Source organism: Saccopteryx leptura, chromosome 2, assembly GCF_036850995.1.
Source record: "Saccopteryx leptura isolate mSacLep1 chromosome 2, mSacLep1_pri_phased_curated, whole genome shotgun sequence".
In the NCBI taxonomy this organism is placed as follows: domain Eukaryota; kingdom Metazoa; phylum Chordata; class Mammalia; order Chiroptera; family Emballonuridae; genus Saccopteryx; species Saccopteryx leptura.
In genome coordinates this window covers 113401220-113418962 of record NC_089504.1, presented here as the reverse complement: position 1 = coordinate 113418962, position 17743 = coordinate 113401220, and the positions used below count along the sequence as shown (strand labels likewise).

The window sequence follows — 17743 nt, the reverse complement described above, 5'->3', positions numbered from 1 at the left end:
GCTCCTTTCTAAGGTTCTTTGGGTATGTCTAGTTAAATTTGCCTCAGCACTCCGCGGGTCTGCTCTCCCTAGGCTTCTCCCTTGTTGGGAAGCCTACAGCTCAGCCCGTCCAACTTCTGCAGTGTTCTCTGAGGTCTGCTCTGTGGGAATGTGCTTTTTAACATGTATCAGCTCTCAGGAAGTTGCCCCAGCCACTGGCTGCAGAGCAAGGGGCCCTAAGAACCATCAAGTCTCTCCTCCAAGTCCACTTAAATTGCAGCCCTGGGAAAGAAGGCTTTGTCGGCCAGAGCTGCCAGCATAAGCCAGCTGGGCAGTGAGCAGACTGTGGGTTAGGCTCCTTTCTAAGGGTTCTGGGTTATGTCTAGTTTGCCTCAGTGTTCTGCAGGTCTGCTCTCCAGAAACTGCCTGCTCCAGCAAGCTGCCTGTGCGCCTAGCCCTCACAGCTTCTGTAGGTCTTTTCCATGGGAATGTGCTTTGTAGCCTGTATCGGCTGGTGGAGGCGCCCTGCCTGGACAGGTCCAGTGCAGGGAACTCAGCCCCTGCGCACTTCCCATGCCCTGTTGGTCTGGAAGCCGATTATACAAAAACTCTGACTACAGGCCATGCACAAGGTCACTACTGACAGTCTCTGACCCAGCCCCTTCTTCTGGGAATGTGGGTGCCCATGCCCCAGGTACCAGGTGGAACCACTTGCACACTGCCCCTGATTGCAGACCGGGAGATCGGGAGTAAACAAAGCCCAAAGCAGCTCTGGTGTGAGTCTCTGCAGGCAACCCGCTCGCCCACCTCTGCCAGGGTCAGCCACTGGTGTTAGCTCTGTGTTGATGATCTCAAGCTGAGCCGTGGGCACACTTTCTCTTTGGCTTGAATGTCTCTGCCCTAGCCAGCTTATTTTCTCTCCCCTAGCCCTCCCTTCCTCTCAGTTACAAGTAAAACCAGCCCTTCCTCAGGTCAGTGAGGGAAGTGGAATACTCTGTTCTCCATCTTATTTCCTTCAGAGTGGAATATATATATTATATATTCAGCCACCTTTTCGCCCAATTGTACTTTGTTTGATGTATGTATATTTCAGATGCTCCTGGGATTGTTTTTCTGTCTCTAGTTGTTGAATTTGTTGAAATTTCAGGAAGAGGTATCAGGAGCACCGCTCACAGTGCCATTTCTCTGATGTCACTCTTGTGTGTTCTTAAATTTAAAGTGAGTTTCTTATAGGCAGTATATACTTGGGTAAGGTTTTTTTTGTTTTGTTTTTTTAATCCATTCATCTACCCTATGTCATTTGATTGTGCAATTCGACCCATTACTTTGAAAATAATTATTGATAAGAATGGATTTATTATTAACAGTTTTTTAGGCATGGGGTCATGGTGTGTGTGTTGGGGGTTAGGGTGTTATATTCTGTGGGACACTTGCAGCTATGTTAACCCAATAATATTAAAATATTTTAAAAGTTAAAAAAAACATTTTGTTAGTTGTTTTATATTATTCTTGTAAGTTTTTTTGTCTGTCTTTTCCTCTCTTGCTGTTGTTGACTAAAATTTAATATCAACTAGGTTTTTCATCACCAAAAAGGATTTATTCAGGAAAAAGAAAAGTTTGCATCTCAGTGAGTGCAGACATATAAAGCCATGTGCACACTCTGCTTGGTATGCCAAGATTGGGAAGTAATTATTCCAGGTAAAAGGAAGTTAGAGGAAGTAAGAACCGTAGAACTAAGTTATAAGCATAGAACTCTTCCTGTAGTGTTCTCACATGCTCTTGAGATTGCAGAAGAGACTTTCATAAGCCCTAGCTCCTCCCATAGACCCTAGAGCAGGGGTCCCCAAACTTTTTACACAGGGGGCCAGTTTACTGTCCCTCAGACTGTTGGAGGGCCAGACTATAAAAAAAACTATGAACAAATCCCTATGCACACTGCACATATCTTATTTTAAAGTAAAAAAACAAAACGGGAACAAATACAATATTTAAAATAAAGAACAAGTAAATTTAAATCAACAAACTGACCAGTATTTCAATGGGAACTACGGGCCTGCTTTTGGTTAATGAGATGGTCAATGTGCTCCTCTCACTGACCACCAATGAAAGAGGTGCCCCTTCTGGAAGTGCGGTGGGGGCCGGATAAATGGCCTCGGGGCTGCATGTGGCCTGCGGGCCATAGTTTGGGGACCCCTGCCCTAGAGACTAAATGTGTTTTCTTAACATTCCAGTTAGTCGTTATCATTGTCTGTGTATTTGTTGATTTTTTTGTACTGATATGCATTTATTCCTTTCTGTTTTTCTTTTGTCTGAGTTCTATAGCTATATATATATATATTGTGGTTACTTGGGGCTTATATGGCTCATGATTGTTATGGTCTAATTAAGGTCGATAAAAACTTAAGTTTAATTGCTGACAAAGCTCTACACTGTCACTTCTCTCTTTCATGCTTTATATTATTGTTTTCACAACTTACAAGTGTTAATATTATGTATCTTTATATGTATTTTTAGTTATATTTATACTTATTTTAATACTTTTTTCTTTTTTATATTTAATTTAAAGTGAATGCCATCATTACAGTAATACAATATTCTGCATTATCTACATATTTACCTTTGCCAATGAACTTCATACTTTCTTATGCTAGCATGTTGCTGTTTAGTGTCTTTTTGTTTTAACTTGAAGAACTTCTTTTTGCATTTCTCATAAGGTGGATCTAGTAGTAATAAAACCCTCACAACTTTTATTTTTCTAAAAAGTTTTTTATCTCTTCTTTATTTTTAAAGAACAGTTTTTCTGGACATAAAATTTTTTTGTGTGTGACAGAGACAGAAAGAGGGACAGACAGAGACAGACAGACCAGAAGGGAGAGAGATGAGAAGAATCAATTCTTCATTATGGCATCTTAGTTGTTTATTGATTGCTTTCTCATATGTGCCGTGACCAGGGGGCTACAGCAGAGCAAGTGACCCCTTGCTCAAGCCAGCGACCTTGGGCTCAAGCTAGTGAGCCTTGCTCAAACCAGATTAGCTGGCGACCTCAGGGTTTTGAATCTGGCTCCTCCGCATACTAGTCCAAGGCTCTATCTACTGTGTCACCATCTGGTCAGGTTGGACATAGTATTTTTGATTGGCAGTTTTTTTCTTTCAGCACTTTAATTTATCATCCTATTCCCTTGTGGACTGTAAGATTTCTGCTGAAAAGTCTACTGATAGTCTTATGAAGATAATATGTAGTCAATTGCTTTTCTCTTGCTGTTTTCACATTTTTCTCTGACGTTTTACAATTCAATTATAATGTATCTCATGAATTTGGGGGGGTTCATCTTATTTAGTGACTTTTGGACTTGTTGGATTTGGATACCCATTTTCTTCTTCAGATCTGTGAAGTTTTCAGCCATTATTTTTTTGAATAAGCTTTCTGGTCCTTTCTCCATCTTCTTATGAGACTTTCATAATGTGTATGATATTTCATAAGTATATTAAGTTTCCTTCACTTTTTTTCATCTTTTTTCTTTTTCTTTTCTAACTGAATATTTTCAATGGCTTGTGTTTGATTTTGCTGATCTTTTCTTATGCTTAACCTAAACTGATGTTGATTGAACCCCTCTAGTGAATTTTTAAATTCTGTTATTGCATTCTTCCCTATTTCCATTTTGTATTTTAAAAATATATTCTATCTTTTTGTTGAAATTCACATTTTGTTCATACATTGCTCTCTTAACTTCAGTGAGCATATATATGACATTTTGAATTTTATATCAGGTAAATCAGGGGTCTCAAACTCGCGGCCTGTGGGCCGCATGCAGCCCGCTGAACAATTTTGTGCGGCCCGCAGACTAATCCACGAAGTTCAAAATATTTTGGATAAAATTAAGTAAGCCTAGGGGCCTACTTGTATTTTTCATTTCTCTAGCATCCTAGCTAGATATTAGCTTAGTTAACAGCAGTTGTGATGCGAACTACAGTTTCTGGTCGTTTTGTGACACTGAGTAAACTGCATGTACGATTGTGCTTGTTGTACTAATTCTTTTTTGTTTTCAACTGCAGTGAGAAAAGTGTTGCGTAACAGTTGCCTTTTGTAGACCTAGTGCGGCCCGCCGAACAGCTGTGATCTTGCTCTGCGGCCCACATGCTGAGTTGAGTTTGAGACCCCTGAGGTAAATCATATAACTCTGTTTCATGGGGTTTGTTTATGGAGATTTATCTTTTTCCTTTATTTGAAGCATCTTTGCCTAATTCTTCATTTTCTTTGACTCTTTGTGTTAGTGTCTGCATATTAGACAAAGCAGAAACCTCTTCTAGTTTCATAGGCTAGCCTCATACAGGAGATTACCACATATGATCAACCTGGTGAGAGTTTGGAGTTAGACTGCCTAAGTTCATATCCAGACTTTATCACATAACTTGGGACCTTAAAAAAGTTATTTAACTTTTCTGTGCATTACTCCAAACAGTCTCAAAACTACAAAAAATTTACAAGATGGATACAAATAATCTTCGTATATCTTTGTTTGGAAATCCCCTTCACATTCATGAATTTGAATGTGATTTCAGATCATGCATTTTATAAAGTTACCATGTCTCTCTCTAGTTCTTTGAGTATGAAATAAATAATTTCCTAGTCTTTTCTTAACATTCATGATCTTAATGTTTTAAATGATTTAGGCCAGTGGTTTTGTAGATGCCCTTAATTTGGGTTTGTTAAATGTTTTTTCATGATTTGACCCAGGTTCAGAACTCAGTTTAAACGTTCTCTTCTCAGAGTTACATTTAATGTGAAATGTTTCCCTCAGTTACTCTGTAAACAGGATCCTGCCATATTTTTTCGTTCTATTTTTTCTTATCTATTTATGTATTTATTTGTTTTCTGTCTCAAGTTGGTGGACTGTAAGGTCCATAGAAGCAGCCTGGACTTTATTTTTCTTGTTCAGTGCTATATTCTAACACATACGGTGATTATAATCTGCCAGTTATTGAGATAAGCAGTAGCAATAAAATGGTGACACAAACAGATGTTATTATTTAAAAATGCATTAGATGGTGTTTACAGATAACTTGCTATTAAGTCATTCATTCAATAAATATTTATTGAACACCTACTATATTCTGATTTCTGGGGATAAGGCAGTGAACAACACAGAAAAGTTCCTGATCTCCTGAAGTTTACATTCCAGAAAGGAAGCAAATAATAAAACAATTAAATCAATATGTAATACAATTAGTGGAGAGGATGAACCATCTTGCTCTACAGATGAAGAGGATTCAAGAGAGGGAAGGGGAAAGAAGAAGGTCTTGAGTTGGGTATACATTTAGCAACTCCAAGGACTGACAAGGAGTCCACTGTGGCTGGAGCAGCTCAAGTGAGGGAGAATGAGTGAGGAAATGAGGTCAGTGAGGCAGCCAATGTTCCATCTTGTGTGGCTTTGGATTTCATTCTAATTGTGATGGGAATCCATTAGAAGGTTCAAAGCTTGAGAGTGACATAATCTTTTACTGCACAGAGAGTTGCTTTGTGAACTGTTTTCCTTCTCAGAAAGCTCCGTAGGGAATTGTCTGAGAATCAGTGATGCTCAAGAAACTTGACATTTCTGGCTGATATTTTTTATACATCAGGTCCTGTACTGGTAGCTAGAAATCCTGGAATGTGTTCCCAGATTTGCACATTCCTTTACAAGGGGCCTTGGCCAGGCCAGTTTTTCTGGCTTAACAATACCTCTTCATACTCATGCATGCAAGAAAGTATGAAGAGTGAAGAGGAAAGAGAGCAGAGCACTTACGGGAATTCTCCAGCAATCCGAAACCTCAAGTATGAACATGGTATAAATAAATTAGTATGCAGAAAGAATCTGGGTCCTTTCCATAATGAAAAAAATCAGTAAGTCCTCCTTTGAAATATTTTCTGAAGGTTTAATAATTAGTGTAGGCAAAATCAGAGGTCAGCATGACTATGTAAAGCAAAACAACCCCTCAGCTTTGTTTTACCCAAAGGCATTTCAATGACCCCAAAAGTAGCTTATTTAAAACATTTTTGACTTCCTCACTGTGTTGACTGATGGATAAAGCATTTTCTGAATCAATCAGGGTGTTAATGAGTAAGAGAATTACTGGGAAGTTCAGGGAAGGACAGTTTTGTGGCTGAGTATAAATGGAAAAAGGAACTAGAAGAGAATTTGAGAGAAATAGTATATTTCATGCCCAGTTTTTGAAAAGATTGTATGCGGATATTTTATTTTTAAAGACACGAACTTTTATCTGATATGGGTGAAATTGGGTGATCTGTTTGTATGGGATGACAGTGAAGAAAATGTAGCCAAGCCCTCTTGTTTCTGGAACTATGGTTTAGGTGTTAAGCCACAGGTTTCCTGGAATAGTTCAGTTTTTTTTTTTAATTTTTATTTCTTGCCTTCCTACATTAAGAGAGAATTAGGTCTTCCAAGTACTCAAGGAAGTCTAAATGGGACTCTCTGTGGTTTAAAAAATAATTCAAACCAGAGTCTGACTTCTTTTCTCTTTTCCTGGAGCTTATTTGGGATACATTTTGTTACCTCTTCCAAAGGTGTGAAATAGAAGTTTGGTATTTCTGATCAATGACCTTCTACGGTAACTTCCTGTTATTTTATTCCCCTCTGGGAACCAGATAGCCATGCAATGCATTCCCACTGTGTGAGGATGAATAAACCTTTCTAATTTAGAATTAGTCATTTGTGAGATCCTAATTAACACAATGAGTAAAATGTCTGTGTTTATTTCTGACCAGTCATGGGAGAAGCCTGTGTTAAATTCATTGTACCATTTTGTTGACTCCTTCAATTTAAGAAGCTGGTGTCTGATAGAGCAGTAACATCCCCACCCTATTTTATTTTTCCTTTTTTCTTCTTTTTTAAATTCTCTATTGGTGGCCTCCAGTCACTTCCCTACCTCTTAATTACTGTTACCTCAGAGCCTAACCATGCCTGGCAGCTAATGTGTACCTTGTGAACTGACCAAACAAAGGACTGATTCAGAGAGAACTCACAGAAAAGCAGGTTGGCATTTAACTTTAAACTTAAAAAGCAAACAACCAGGCAAATATTCGTCAGAAAAATGAGTATCCAATGATCCCGGCCCGGTGATTACAAAGCTCTGTTTTGTGTTCTTCATTCTCGTGTGAAGTATTGTAGTCTGCACATGGGCACACATCCCAATTTAGATAGAAGGAAAATAGGATTGACCCCTGAGAAATCAGCTAGTAAAATCTATAGGAATGGACCAAGAGATCAGTCATGTTTTAATGAAGAAATTCAGAAATATCTAAAATGCAATTGAAATGCAATCTTGGAAACAAGACTGAGTTGTAATTACAGTCTGATAAATGGATGCTTAGTCAATTTTCATGTCTCCCTGTCTGGGGATAGGCTGTGATCACAGAAGGGACATGACTGAAGAGAGTTTAGAGAAGGTAACCAGCAGGACAAAGAATTTGGTTGCGTGTCAGTGATATTCAAGAAGAGGATGCTGCCACCCCTGAGAATGTTATTTGGAAGGTTTGGTTTTTGGATCCCTGGAGTAATTCTAGACTTATCAGCCTATCAAATTTTGGCAATGCATTCACTGACTCCTTTTCTGAATTTATCCCCCAAGAAGCCATCTGTGTATGCTCCAGCTTCTGTGTGGCTGTCTAACAGGGAGATTTTCTGATCAGCCACTATCTCATGCTGGATGGCTCAATGGGTGCATTTCTCATGATAAACTAAGAAATTGACATTCTGGCTTCTGTGAGATCACTTAAGGTGAATCATTCCCAGGAAACAGGAAAAGCTGGCAAAGCTGAGTTTCAGGGGCTGCCAAGCCAAAGACTCGATCCTGGACTCTACCTGGTAGCTGGTCTCTTTCTCATCTTGCTGTAACTGCTATAAATATAAAAGGACTATGAACACTGCAGTGAAGCCTAATAAGAATTCATGGGCATGTTTAATCCATTATGGTTAGAAACTGCATTTTAAATCACTGTACTATTTTGCCTCAATCTTTACTTATAAACTCTTAATTGATTTTGGTGATCTAAAGTCTACTTTCTTTCTCATACATTTTCATATTTTTCCTTATGTGACCTATATGGTTAGTAACTTTATGTCCAGGAGCAAATGATGAATATTTTAGAATACACATATCTATAAAAGAGGGAGAATATTAGAAATCTGTTCTTCATGGAAAACGAATTGCTACTTCATGACAATTCCAAGCCACACTTTATTTTTGAGCTGGAATTAAAGCAACAAGTAGATATCATTTCAAATATCCTGCAGAGGAAAGAGAGGGATCATTCTCATACCAGATGCTTCCCATCCAAGTGGGAATACGCAAAAGGCTTTTATGAGCCAGACTCCTTAAGCACACAGGGTAGAAACATAGACCATGTGTTCAAACGAGAGCATAAGAAGAATGTTGGTCTCAGGAATGCTGGGATTGAACTAGAAGACAAGTACCAAGGCTCTGCCCCTGTAGAAAAGGTCATAAAATCCATACGTGAATGATCTCAATTTTCTAAAAAAAAAAAAAAAAGATTTTTCAGAATAAGAAATGCTGACGATCTTTCTCTTTGCTCTGCTTGGAACTCATGACCTCATGTACGTATTTATCCACACATAAGAATGGTGATAAGAAAGAGAAACTTCAAAGCATTTTTCTTGCTACTGACAAAAGCTTTTGAGAAAATAAATGGAATATTCACAAGGTCCTAAAAAACTGTGTATAAGTATAGAGTGTCAGTAATAATTAGAGAAATACATAAAATAAAAGAGAATACAATCTTTTCTCTAAAACACATGATTTTTTTTTTCAGTACTTACATCACTGACAAGTATATTGGGTAATTGGATTTTGGAAACAAAATTGTCTTTGTTACATTTTTGTTTTTGAAATCCAATATATTAGCGTGTGTGTGTGTGTGTGTGTGTGTGTGTGTGTGTGTGTGTATGTGTGTGTGTGTGTGTGTGTGTAAAATAAAATCTTCAACAAGGCAAATAATTTTATCTTGTTTTTTAAGCTGCTATATGCCTCCAGGTCCCAGTATAGTGCCTTGAACATAGTAGGCATTCAGCACATTTGTTGAATGAATTATTGGGTGTATCTAGTAGAGAGAAACATGATATCATGATGAAAATATGAACTACTATTGATGCCTGCTTTCTGGTCTCAAAGGTAGACCTGATTTACTTGATGACCTAGAGAAAACGTCAGACTTCACATTGGGTATCTGGTGGTTCTATTCATGCCCTTTCCTCTACTCTGTGTACAAAGACTCTCCCATTTTCCTGTCAGGGTCCCTATACTGCTGTCAAAACCTAGCTCAATATGACTACCCCTTGAAGAGTTTTCATGCTTAATCACATTTAAATGTCCATCCTGCTTTACCCTGAGTATTCACTGAGTGCTAATAATTGACATGATGGCAGCACTAGGGAAATTTAACCTAAATGTATTGAAACTCCCCTTCTAATCCTTTCTTTATTGTTATTTCTGATGACATCCCATTCTTTATTGCCTCTCCTTCCACTGTCTGGTCTTTCCCTGGGTCTAAGATTATTACTGACATTCTCCAACCCCTCCCTACTCCCAAACTTCTACTGTTAATTATCTTTTCTGAGATAATTTCTAAAGATAAATTGATAACTGACCCATAATATTAGTACGTAACTCAAGAAGTAGTTGATGCAAGTGGACAGAATACTGATTTGATCATCATGAGACCTCATTTCTAGAAAGCTCTGACAGTAACCAGTTTTGTAAACTTGGGTTCTCAATTTCTCTGAGTTTCTTTTTTTATGTATAAAATGTAAGGTTTTGTCTAGGTTAGTGTTTCTATTAAGTAAGTGCTGTAACACTGATCTGGGGATATGTCTTTTTTTTTTATAGGGACAGAGAGAGGGATAGATAAGGACAGACAGACAGGAACAAAGAGAGATGAGAAGCATCAATCATCAGTTTTTCATTGCGACACCTTAGTTGTTCATTGATTGCTTTCTCATATGTGCCTTGACCGTGGGCCTTCAGCAGACCGAGTAACCCCTTGCTCAAGCCAGTGACCTTGGGTCTAAGCTTAACCCCTTGCTCAAGCCAGCGACCTTGGGTCTAAGCTGGTGAGCATTTTTTTTTTTTCTCAAGCCAGATGAGCCCACGCTTAAGCTGGTGACCTCAGGGTCTTGAACCTGGATCCTTCGGAATTCCATTCTGATGCTCTATCCACTGCTCTACCGCCTGGTCAGGCGAGGATATATGTCTTTTAAAAATATATTTTGGGGTCACATTTGTTTGGGAATTGCTATGTGCCTTTGTCACCTTCTTGAATGTTAGCAAGTGAAGGTTCTGATAAGTCCTGAGCTAAGTAACTATTTTTCTATACCTGATAATTTACTTTTTTTTTTTGGAGGAAGGGTAAGGTGTTGGTAGGTCCCTAGAACTCTATGAAGGATTCCTTCAATGAACTTTCTGGGAATCTTGGCTGCAGTAACACATCCCTTTATCCCCAATGCCAGCTGTGGAGGGCATAGAGATAAGTAGGTCAAGTTCTTAGTCTTTCAGGCATAAAAGATCAAAAATGGCAGAGAGGAAAATTATAAGGGGTGGCAATTTTAGACTAAAATGATAAGGGGCGTAAGTATTGAGAAGCATGTAGATCTACCCAGAGCTGGGGAAGTGGAGGAAGAAAGGGAAGTTTCCACAGGTGAAGTGCCATTGGAGCTGAATGCTGAGAGTGTTTGCAGTGGTTCACCAGGTAGAGAAGGTGTGACAGGATATTCTGGGCAGAAGGAATGACGTGTCATAGAGACATAAAATACCAAGGTTTGTTCCAGTCCTGTGCAATAATTCTATGGTTATGGAGCCAAGGAGTGCAGGCTGCCTAGGGAGAAAGAAGCAGGAGAAAGTTTGGGAGTTGGGTAGAGGTCTGCTTGCCATGTGCTTTAAGTGTCACTTTAAGGAGTCTGAAATTTATCTAGTAGGTAACAGGAAAGCATCCTTAGCTTGGTTTTTAATCAGAGGAATTACATGACCAATAAGTATTTTACAAAAGGAATTACTTCTTTTAAAAGTAAAAAGAGAGAGAGAAAATTCCAGGCTAATGAGAGAGTGCTAAGGCAGTATGGAAGAGGAAGGAACTCACCAGGAAAAGAATGATGATACTATTGAAATGGTTCTATTAAGAGATAATAAAAGGCTGAATAATTAACAGTGCTAAAAGAATAAGATGGAGGTAACAGATTTGAAGGAAATTTAGAAGCTCTATAGATTGTGTGAAGTGACTGGAGGTGAGACAAGAAAGGAGCAGGAATATAGAGTGACTCTATGGTGTTTAGCTTGGGCAATGTGTCTTCTCAAACTTACTAGGATAGGAATTTAGTAACTGTTTCATACAGATCTTGAAGTGGAATGAGGACTCTATATAGTGTAATTTTCCGGTAAAAACCCATCTATTGATTTTTGTGTTTGAGTTCAAGAATGATTTAAACTATACTCTTTCTTAAGGAGATTTGGCATCTATAAAAAACTCTATTCCAAACTGAAATTTGGTAGGTGCTCAACGCATGCTTGTCAACAAAACAGTAGTTTAACCTATATATTTCTTTTGATAAATAATCATTTTTAGGACTGTAAATCCATAGGTTTCATTCAGTCAAGAACTTCTTTTAAGCATGGATAATCCTATATATGTTGATATCTCAGTAGAAATTTCAAAATGATTTCTTTTTCTAGGTGGAAAGAGCATGGATCACCAACAATTGTAGTGATTTAAATATTAAACCATTATTTTTTGAATTAGTTCTAAATTTGGCCTAAACACTAAATATTATTGATGCTAATACATTAAAAACATTATGTTCATATAGTCAAGGAGTCAGTAAAAATTAGAAAACTATTCTTTTAAAATACTCTTCAAAATTTTTAGAAGTTCATGCTTGCTTATTGTAGAGAACTTAACTAAGATTTTAAAGAATTATGTTTTCCAGAAACCTTTTGAAGTACGGGATTTTTCATTTGGGGAAAAAACCCTTCTTTTTAGAGGCAGGATGTGGAGACTAGCATGAGCCAAATTGTTTACACAAAAGCAACCCACACCTCCCTAATTAGGTCAGAGACTTTTGCCTTTACCTGCCACAGCTGCCTTCTATTAGTACTAGAAACAAACTGTACAATCTATGGTCACTGAACTATGACCACCTTCTCGTTTTGAATTTTTTGTCCAAGAGATCAGGAATTCAGAAACTGAGTTGGTGGTGAGGAGCTTTGCTAGACAGAACTTATCAGAGGAAGGGAAGTATAGTGTCCACCTTAAAAACAAACTGAACTATCAAAATGGCCACACATTATAAAATGAAACACAATAAGAGAACTCAGAGAGTGACTCCTGAGAATTTTTTTTCATTTACATCACAAAGAAATAAAGATAAAAACTGAATGGTTTTAGGACAGGCAGGGCAGCCTCTCCTTCCCCACTTCCTCCACCTGTGTGTGCTGCGTTTAAGGCGGATCCATGAAATTGTATTGAAATAAATTTAGAAGCTTTAGAAGGCAGGTACATGTAATGGTTGTTCCCACTATTCTGAGGGAAAGGATGAAAGGTTGCTGTGTCTAAGCCTTCTGATTTGGCAGATTTCTAAATGCATTTTATTGCATCTGAAAGAAATTTTGCATTCTTGAGAAAATGCAATGCAGAAGTGAAGTTGAGACACAATGTCCTTTTATCTCAGAGCAAAACAATCTCATTTCTGTACAGTTGAAGCAGAGGGCAGGCCAGTCAGGTTGTGGTTTCTGAAATCTAACAACCTAGTATCGCTGTGCCATTCTCTCCTGGGTTCAGTGCCACTCCCTTAACTTGATATCTGTTTACTTTAGAGGAGGCAGTTTTTGAGAAAGGATCATAAATATCCTGGCCCGGTGCCCCAGGAGCCATGACAAGCAAAAGAACATACTCGCCTACAGATAGCCCTTGAGATATTTAAATGTGCGGGTTAATTTTTTATCCACTTTAATAACTAGATTACCTATCCCCACCCCCACATCTTGTTGCTTTCTATTTCTGCTGTGAAGCCGTGGGCACAGAAATCTCGGCAGGCAAATTACTCCAGAGCACACTGCAAGACAACCCTGTAAGGAACAGTTAAACCCACAGCATCTGGATTCCTGGAGCCTTGTGCGACATGGCAGGTGTGAGTGGTTGTTTAAAGTATTCCATGTTTATCTTCAACTTCTTGTTCTGGGTAAGTGTTTTTTTTTTCCTTTTCATTATCAATTTTATGCAAGAAAGGGGATCTTGATATGAATATCGTAAACGAGTACAGACTCTGCACTAGAGACCTAGAAGGAGGAGGAAAATGTATTTTCCATTTACTTTTGTTTGGATTTGTTTGTTCTTTCCTTGGTTATTTCAGTAATTGAAAAGGAGCCAATGACTCAAAAAAGTACACCTCAGGATCTTTGAGGGTAAACATTTTATAAATATTTTGATAATGTTGCAAAACAATCACAGAGGGAAAAAATACCCCTTAATTAAAGGACAATTATTCTTAGTTGTATATCACGCAGGCCTCCCAAGTTTTAGGACTCTGTGGGAAAATTCTGCCCTGATTCCCTCCGGATAGATCCCAAGCTCCCGAACCCCACCCTTTTCGTCTGGGTTTGAAACAGGTGGATGACGGGGTGCCAGGAGACAAAGACCTGAGAAGAGGATTATTTTCAGAGACCCAAAGAAGAAAAAAGGGATCATAAAAATCTTGAGAGGGAAACATGAAGAATATAATTGTGGAAAGATTAAGCCACTGGGTTTGTATCAGCAGTGTAAAGTTAGGATTTCCATGTGTCATCACTCCACCTTTTAATCAACAGGTTTTGTATTTTAGCAAGTTCTTGTGTTTCCCTTACAAGTCTGTTGACATAAGGCCTAGCAAATAGATTGAAAAGTGGAGTTTATCATTGCAAAATAGAAAAATAAGATACGGAAAGGCAATAGGTAAGAGGCAATTAGGACTGTTGGAAAATTGACATTTTTGTATACATGGTGTAATTTTAGATTGTTCAAAAGAAAAAATGATTTTGTATACTGATTTAAAAACTGGCTTATGGAGTATAAACAGGAGCAAGTGGGTTTTTTTTCTTCTTCTTTTTTTAAACTTGGTTACCTCTAGTAAATAGGCAGCTGGAATATAAATGTTGGTAAATTTGTGTTCTATTAAAATAATGACATACCTAATCAAACATAACTACAAGAGAATAGTCTTACTGTGTAGAATGACTTTCCATTCAATGTCCAATAGCTTCAATAAGTACAGATGATATGTGGGTGAAGTAAGTGAGTATATAGACAGATGAAATAAACCTTGGCCTTTGTCTTTTCATTTTTCTCTGGGAAAATGGACCACCTTTGCAAATAGTAAATGAAGCTCATGAATATATGCCTGTTTTTTTAAGTTAGTCTTGATAAATTTTTCTTTGAATATTTGAAATTGGTTAAACATTGAGAGTAGAATATAAACAAAAAAAATGCCGGTGTACTTTGGTTTTGTTTTTAGCTTTTTATTATGTACAACTTTAAACACTCACAAAATAGGACAGGGTAATCAAGCCAATCCATCCCCAATAGCCATGAAATCATGGTCAGTCCTTCCTTGTTCATACTGTCATCCACCTCCCTCACCTCGTATTATTTTAAAACAAATCTTGGATATATCATTTCATTTGTAAATATTTTAGTATATAGCTCTAAAAGATAGACAATTCCTTTTTAAAATATAACCAGTGTCATTATCACACTAAAAACGTATTAGGAATTTCTTAATTGATTATCAAAGATCCATCCAGGGTTCAAATTTTCCATGGCCTCATAAGTGCTCCTGTTTGAATTAGAATCCAAGTAAGGCCCATACATTGTGCCCACACATTGATATACATCTTTTATGTCAATCTTCATTTTTAGGTTATCCTTCCATCTTTATCTCTCTTTTTTTTCTCCCTTGAAATGTTATGTACTGGTGTGTGTTGTCTTGTCACAATTTTCAGATTTTGCAGATATACCTCCTTCATAATTGATCTTTCATTAGGAGGCACATAATGTCTGACCCTGTCACCTTTTATGATGTGAGTAGCCACTGATGCTTAAGAACCTAAATCCCTAGTTCCTTAAGAGTTTCAAATTAGTGATATTACATTTCTATTATTTTCCCTTTTTTTAGTGATAATACTTTCAATAAAGAGAAACTTCTCACTGACTAATTGGTTATCAGTGGTGCCTAGTTTTTATTTTAAAAGGGAGCACAAATATTTCTTACCCTTTACCTGATTTCAAATGATGAGTTAATTTTTTTGGTATCATACAACAGTGCTAAGCAAGTATTTATTTAAGTATCCTATGACATAATAAATGTTAATGCCAGCAGATCTCTCTTCCTCACTGATGTGTTATTTATTCCACGTTTGGCCAGCGGGAGCATCTTCAGGTTGGCTCCTGAGTTCTTTAGACATGATCCTAAGAACTTTGATAACTTCTTCACTATTTGGAATGACAAGATGTTTCAGGCTCACTGCCCTATTTCCTGCCCCAGGCCTGGACTCAGCTATTTCTCTAGGAAGTCCTGATACTTGGTTTTAAAAAACCTGTAACGATTGTCTTTTTATGATGCAGAATATATATGGTCCATTTAAATAAACAAAAATATGAATATGTTAATAATTGCATGGCTTCTATTTTAATAACATGTCCCAAAGTACCCTAACCAGTAGCAATGCTCATTATGAAATTATAAAACAGTTAAAATATATCTCTGTTGTAAAAATACAACATAGAAAGTAAATACATCAGAGGTCAGGGTTTCATTAAATAGCTAACCAGGAATTTGGAATAGTTCTGAATTTTAAACCAAAATGATAAGACAGTCTAAAAAAGGGATATGTTATAGGTTCAGGATGATATATTTAAGATTAGAGTTTAAGGAGAGTTGTAGACATCTGTACCAGGCTGTTCCTAGACAGTATTATTACATTCCTAGGGAGCTCTGATTATTTTATGACTACCATTATTTCTTTGTTTTTCTGGTAATGAAGACAAAGTCTGATGCTATAGATTTCAGTTAGATATTTCTAACTTCCCTGGGCTAAAGGTCTTGTTTTTACTATTAGCATAGTGGTGGGATTTACAATCTCTATATGAGCATCTTGAAATGGAGTCTTTGAGTGAGAAGAACAGTTGTGAAGACCAATGGTAACTTCTCAGCCAACAGGCAACAAACACCTTCTCATTCAAAATATAGACAGCAGGAACAGTTTCTGAGGTTAAGGAACCTTTCTTATTTCTATTTTGCCCTCTACCCACAACCCAGAGTCCTCAGCTGGAATTTTACAACCCTTCATAGGAAATTAGCAATTTGTCACATTCTTAATGTTTACTTAAGCAAAATGCTAACGGTCTCCCTGATGTGGTTTTCTTGTAGATATCCGTGGCCTTATGTTTTTAAATGCATTCTTTCCGGTATAACTTGTGAAACTAAGCCTTTGCAAAGTAGGGCCAGATGTTGAAATATCTGTAAGATATGCATGTGGTCATGTAAGTTAAACATACCAGTTCCTTTTGTGAGAGAACTTGAGATGTGCCACATAAATATGTAGTGATTTCCACTGGTTAGTAATTGAAGAAAAACATGTGAAAGTAAGTATCACTTCTAATCACTCATGCTAGGGGTTGATGTAAGTTAGAGCAAACTGGAGGTGCTCTAGGTTATAGATAAATTATAGGTACAAAACCTGTATCTCTGAGTCTTGCGTCAAAACAGATGAACTGCCTACATTTTCTTATGCCTCTCTCAGGCTTCGGAGTACTGTAGATGCTTGGGGTGTCGTGTCTTCGGACTCCGGATAAGTGTGGAACACAGGGCCATCGGCCAGTGGGTGCAGTGGACCCACTGCCAGAGGCGGAGAGCCATGGAGAGGCCCACTTTGATGAAGGAAAACAGAGTGAGGGAACATTATGAACAGCAAATGAGGTGAGGTGAGAAGGAGGAGCCAAGGGGTAAAGCCAAATGTATCAGCAAGTGAAAGAAACCAAAGCTTGCAGCAGTTTGAAGAGAGCAGAAGGAAGTCAGGCTTTGGAGAATGTCCAGAAACCAGCATTTTGATGTTCATCATTGTATTTTATGTGGTGCCTGGGTCTCTGGATGAGATGTTCTGAGAGCAATTAAAAGAGTTGATGCAGAGCAGACATAACTAGAAGATAGGCTACATTAAAAAATGGGGCACAGTTATATTTCATTCTGTCAGCTGATGAAATCCTTCAAGATAAAGATTGGACGATGGAAAAATGTGCAAACTTTGTAAATACAGCATTTCCCAGCTACCATACAATCAGTGTGGAACTATACCAAGGACAAAAGGCATTGGAGCTCAGTGGTTGAGAGCTCAGGCTGAACCTCAGCTCCTCCATCACCAGCTGTGTGACGTTGTGGAAATTAGTTAACCTCTCTGTGCTTTATTGTTCCTCATCTGTAAAACTGGGGAGAGTAGTGGTATCTACTTCACAGGGTTGTTGTGAAGATTAAGTTATTTAATTCATATAAAGAACTCAGAATAATCCTAAGTAAACGTTTAAGGAACAACACTTCAGCCAATATTTTATAGGCATTTTTATGAGACAGAAATATAAAACCACTGTGCAGAGTGATAAATAAATTTCAATGTAGGCTTTTGAAACAGAGGGGGAAATAGGAAGTCAAGAATTATGATAAGGCATAAATTCTTC

General features: G+C 37.8%; 1 protein-coding gene across 1 annotated transcript in view; it reads left to right on the top strand.

The window, feature by feature from the left end:
* The first annotated feature begins 12876 nt into the window (after nucleotides 1-12876).
* Nucleotides 12877-17743, top strand: part of TSPAN8 (tetraspanin 8) — a 32695-nt gene continuing 27828 nt past the window's right edge. The window contains exon 1 of the mRNA XM_066368561.1: nucleotides 12877-13220. Within this exon, the coding sequence (XP_066224658.1) occupies nucleotides 13161-13220 (60 nt within the window). The 5' untranslated portion in view covers nucleotides 12877-13160. The remainder of the gene's footprint in view (nucleotides 13221-17743) is intronic.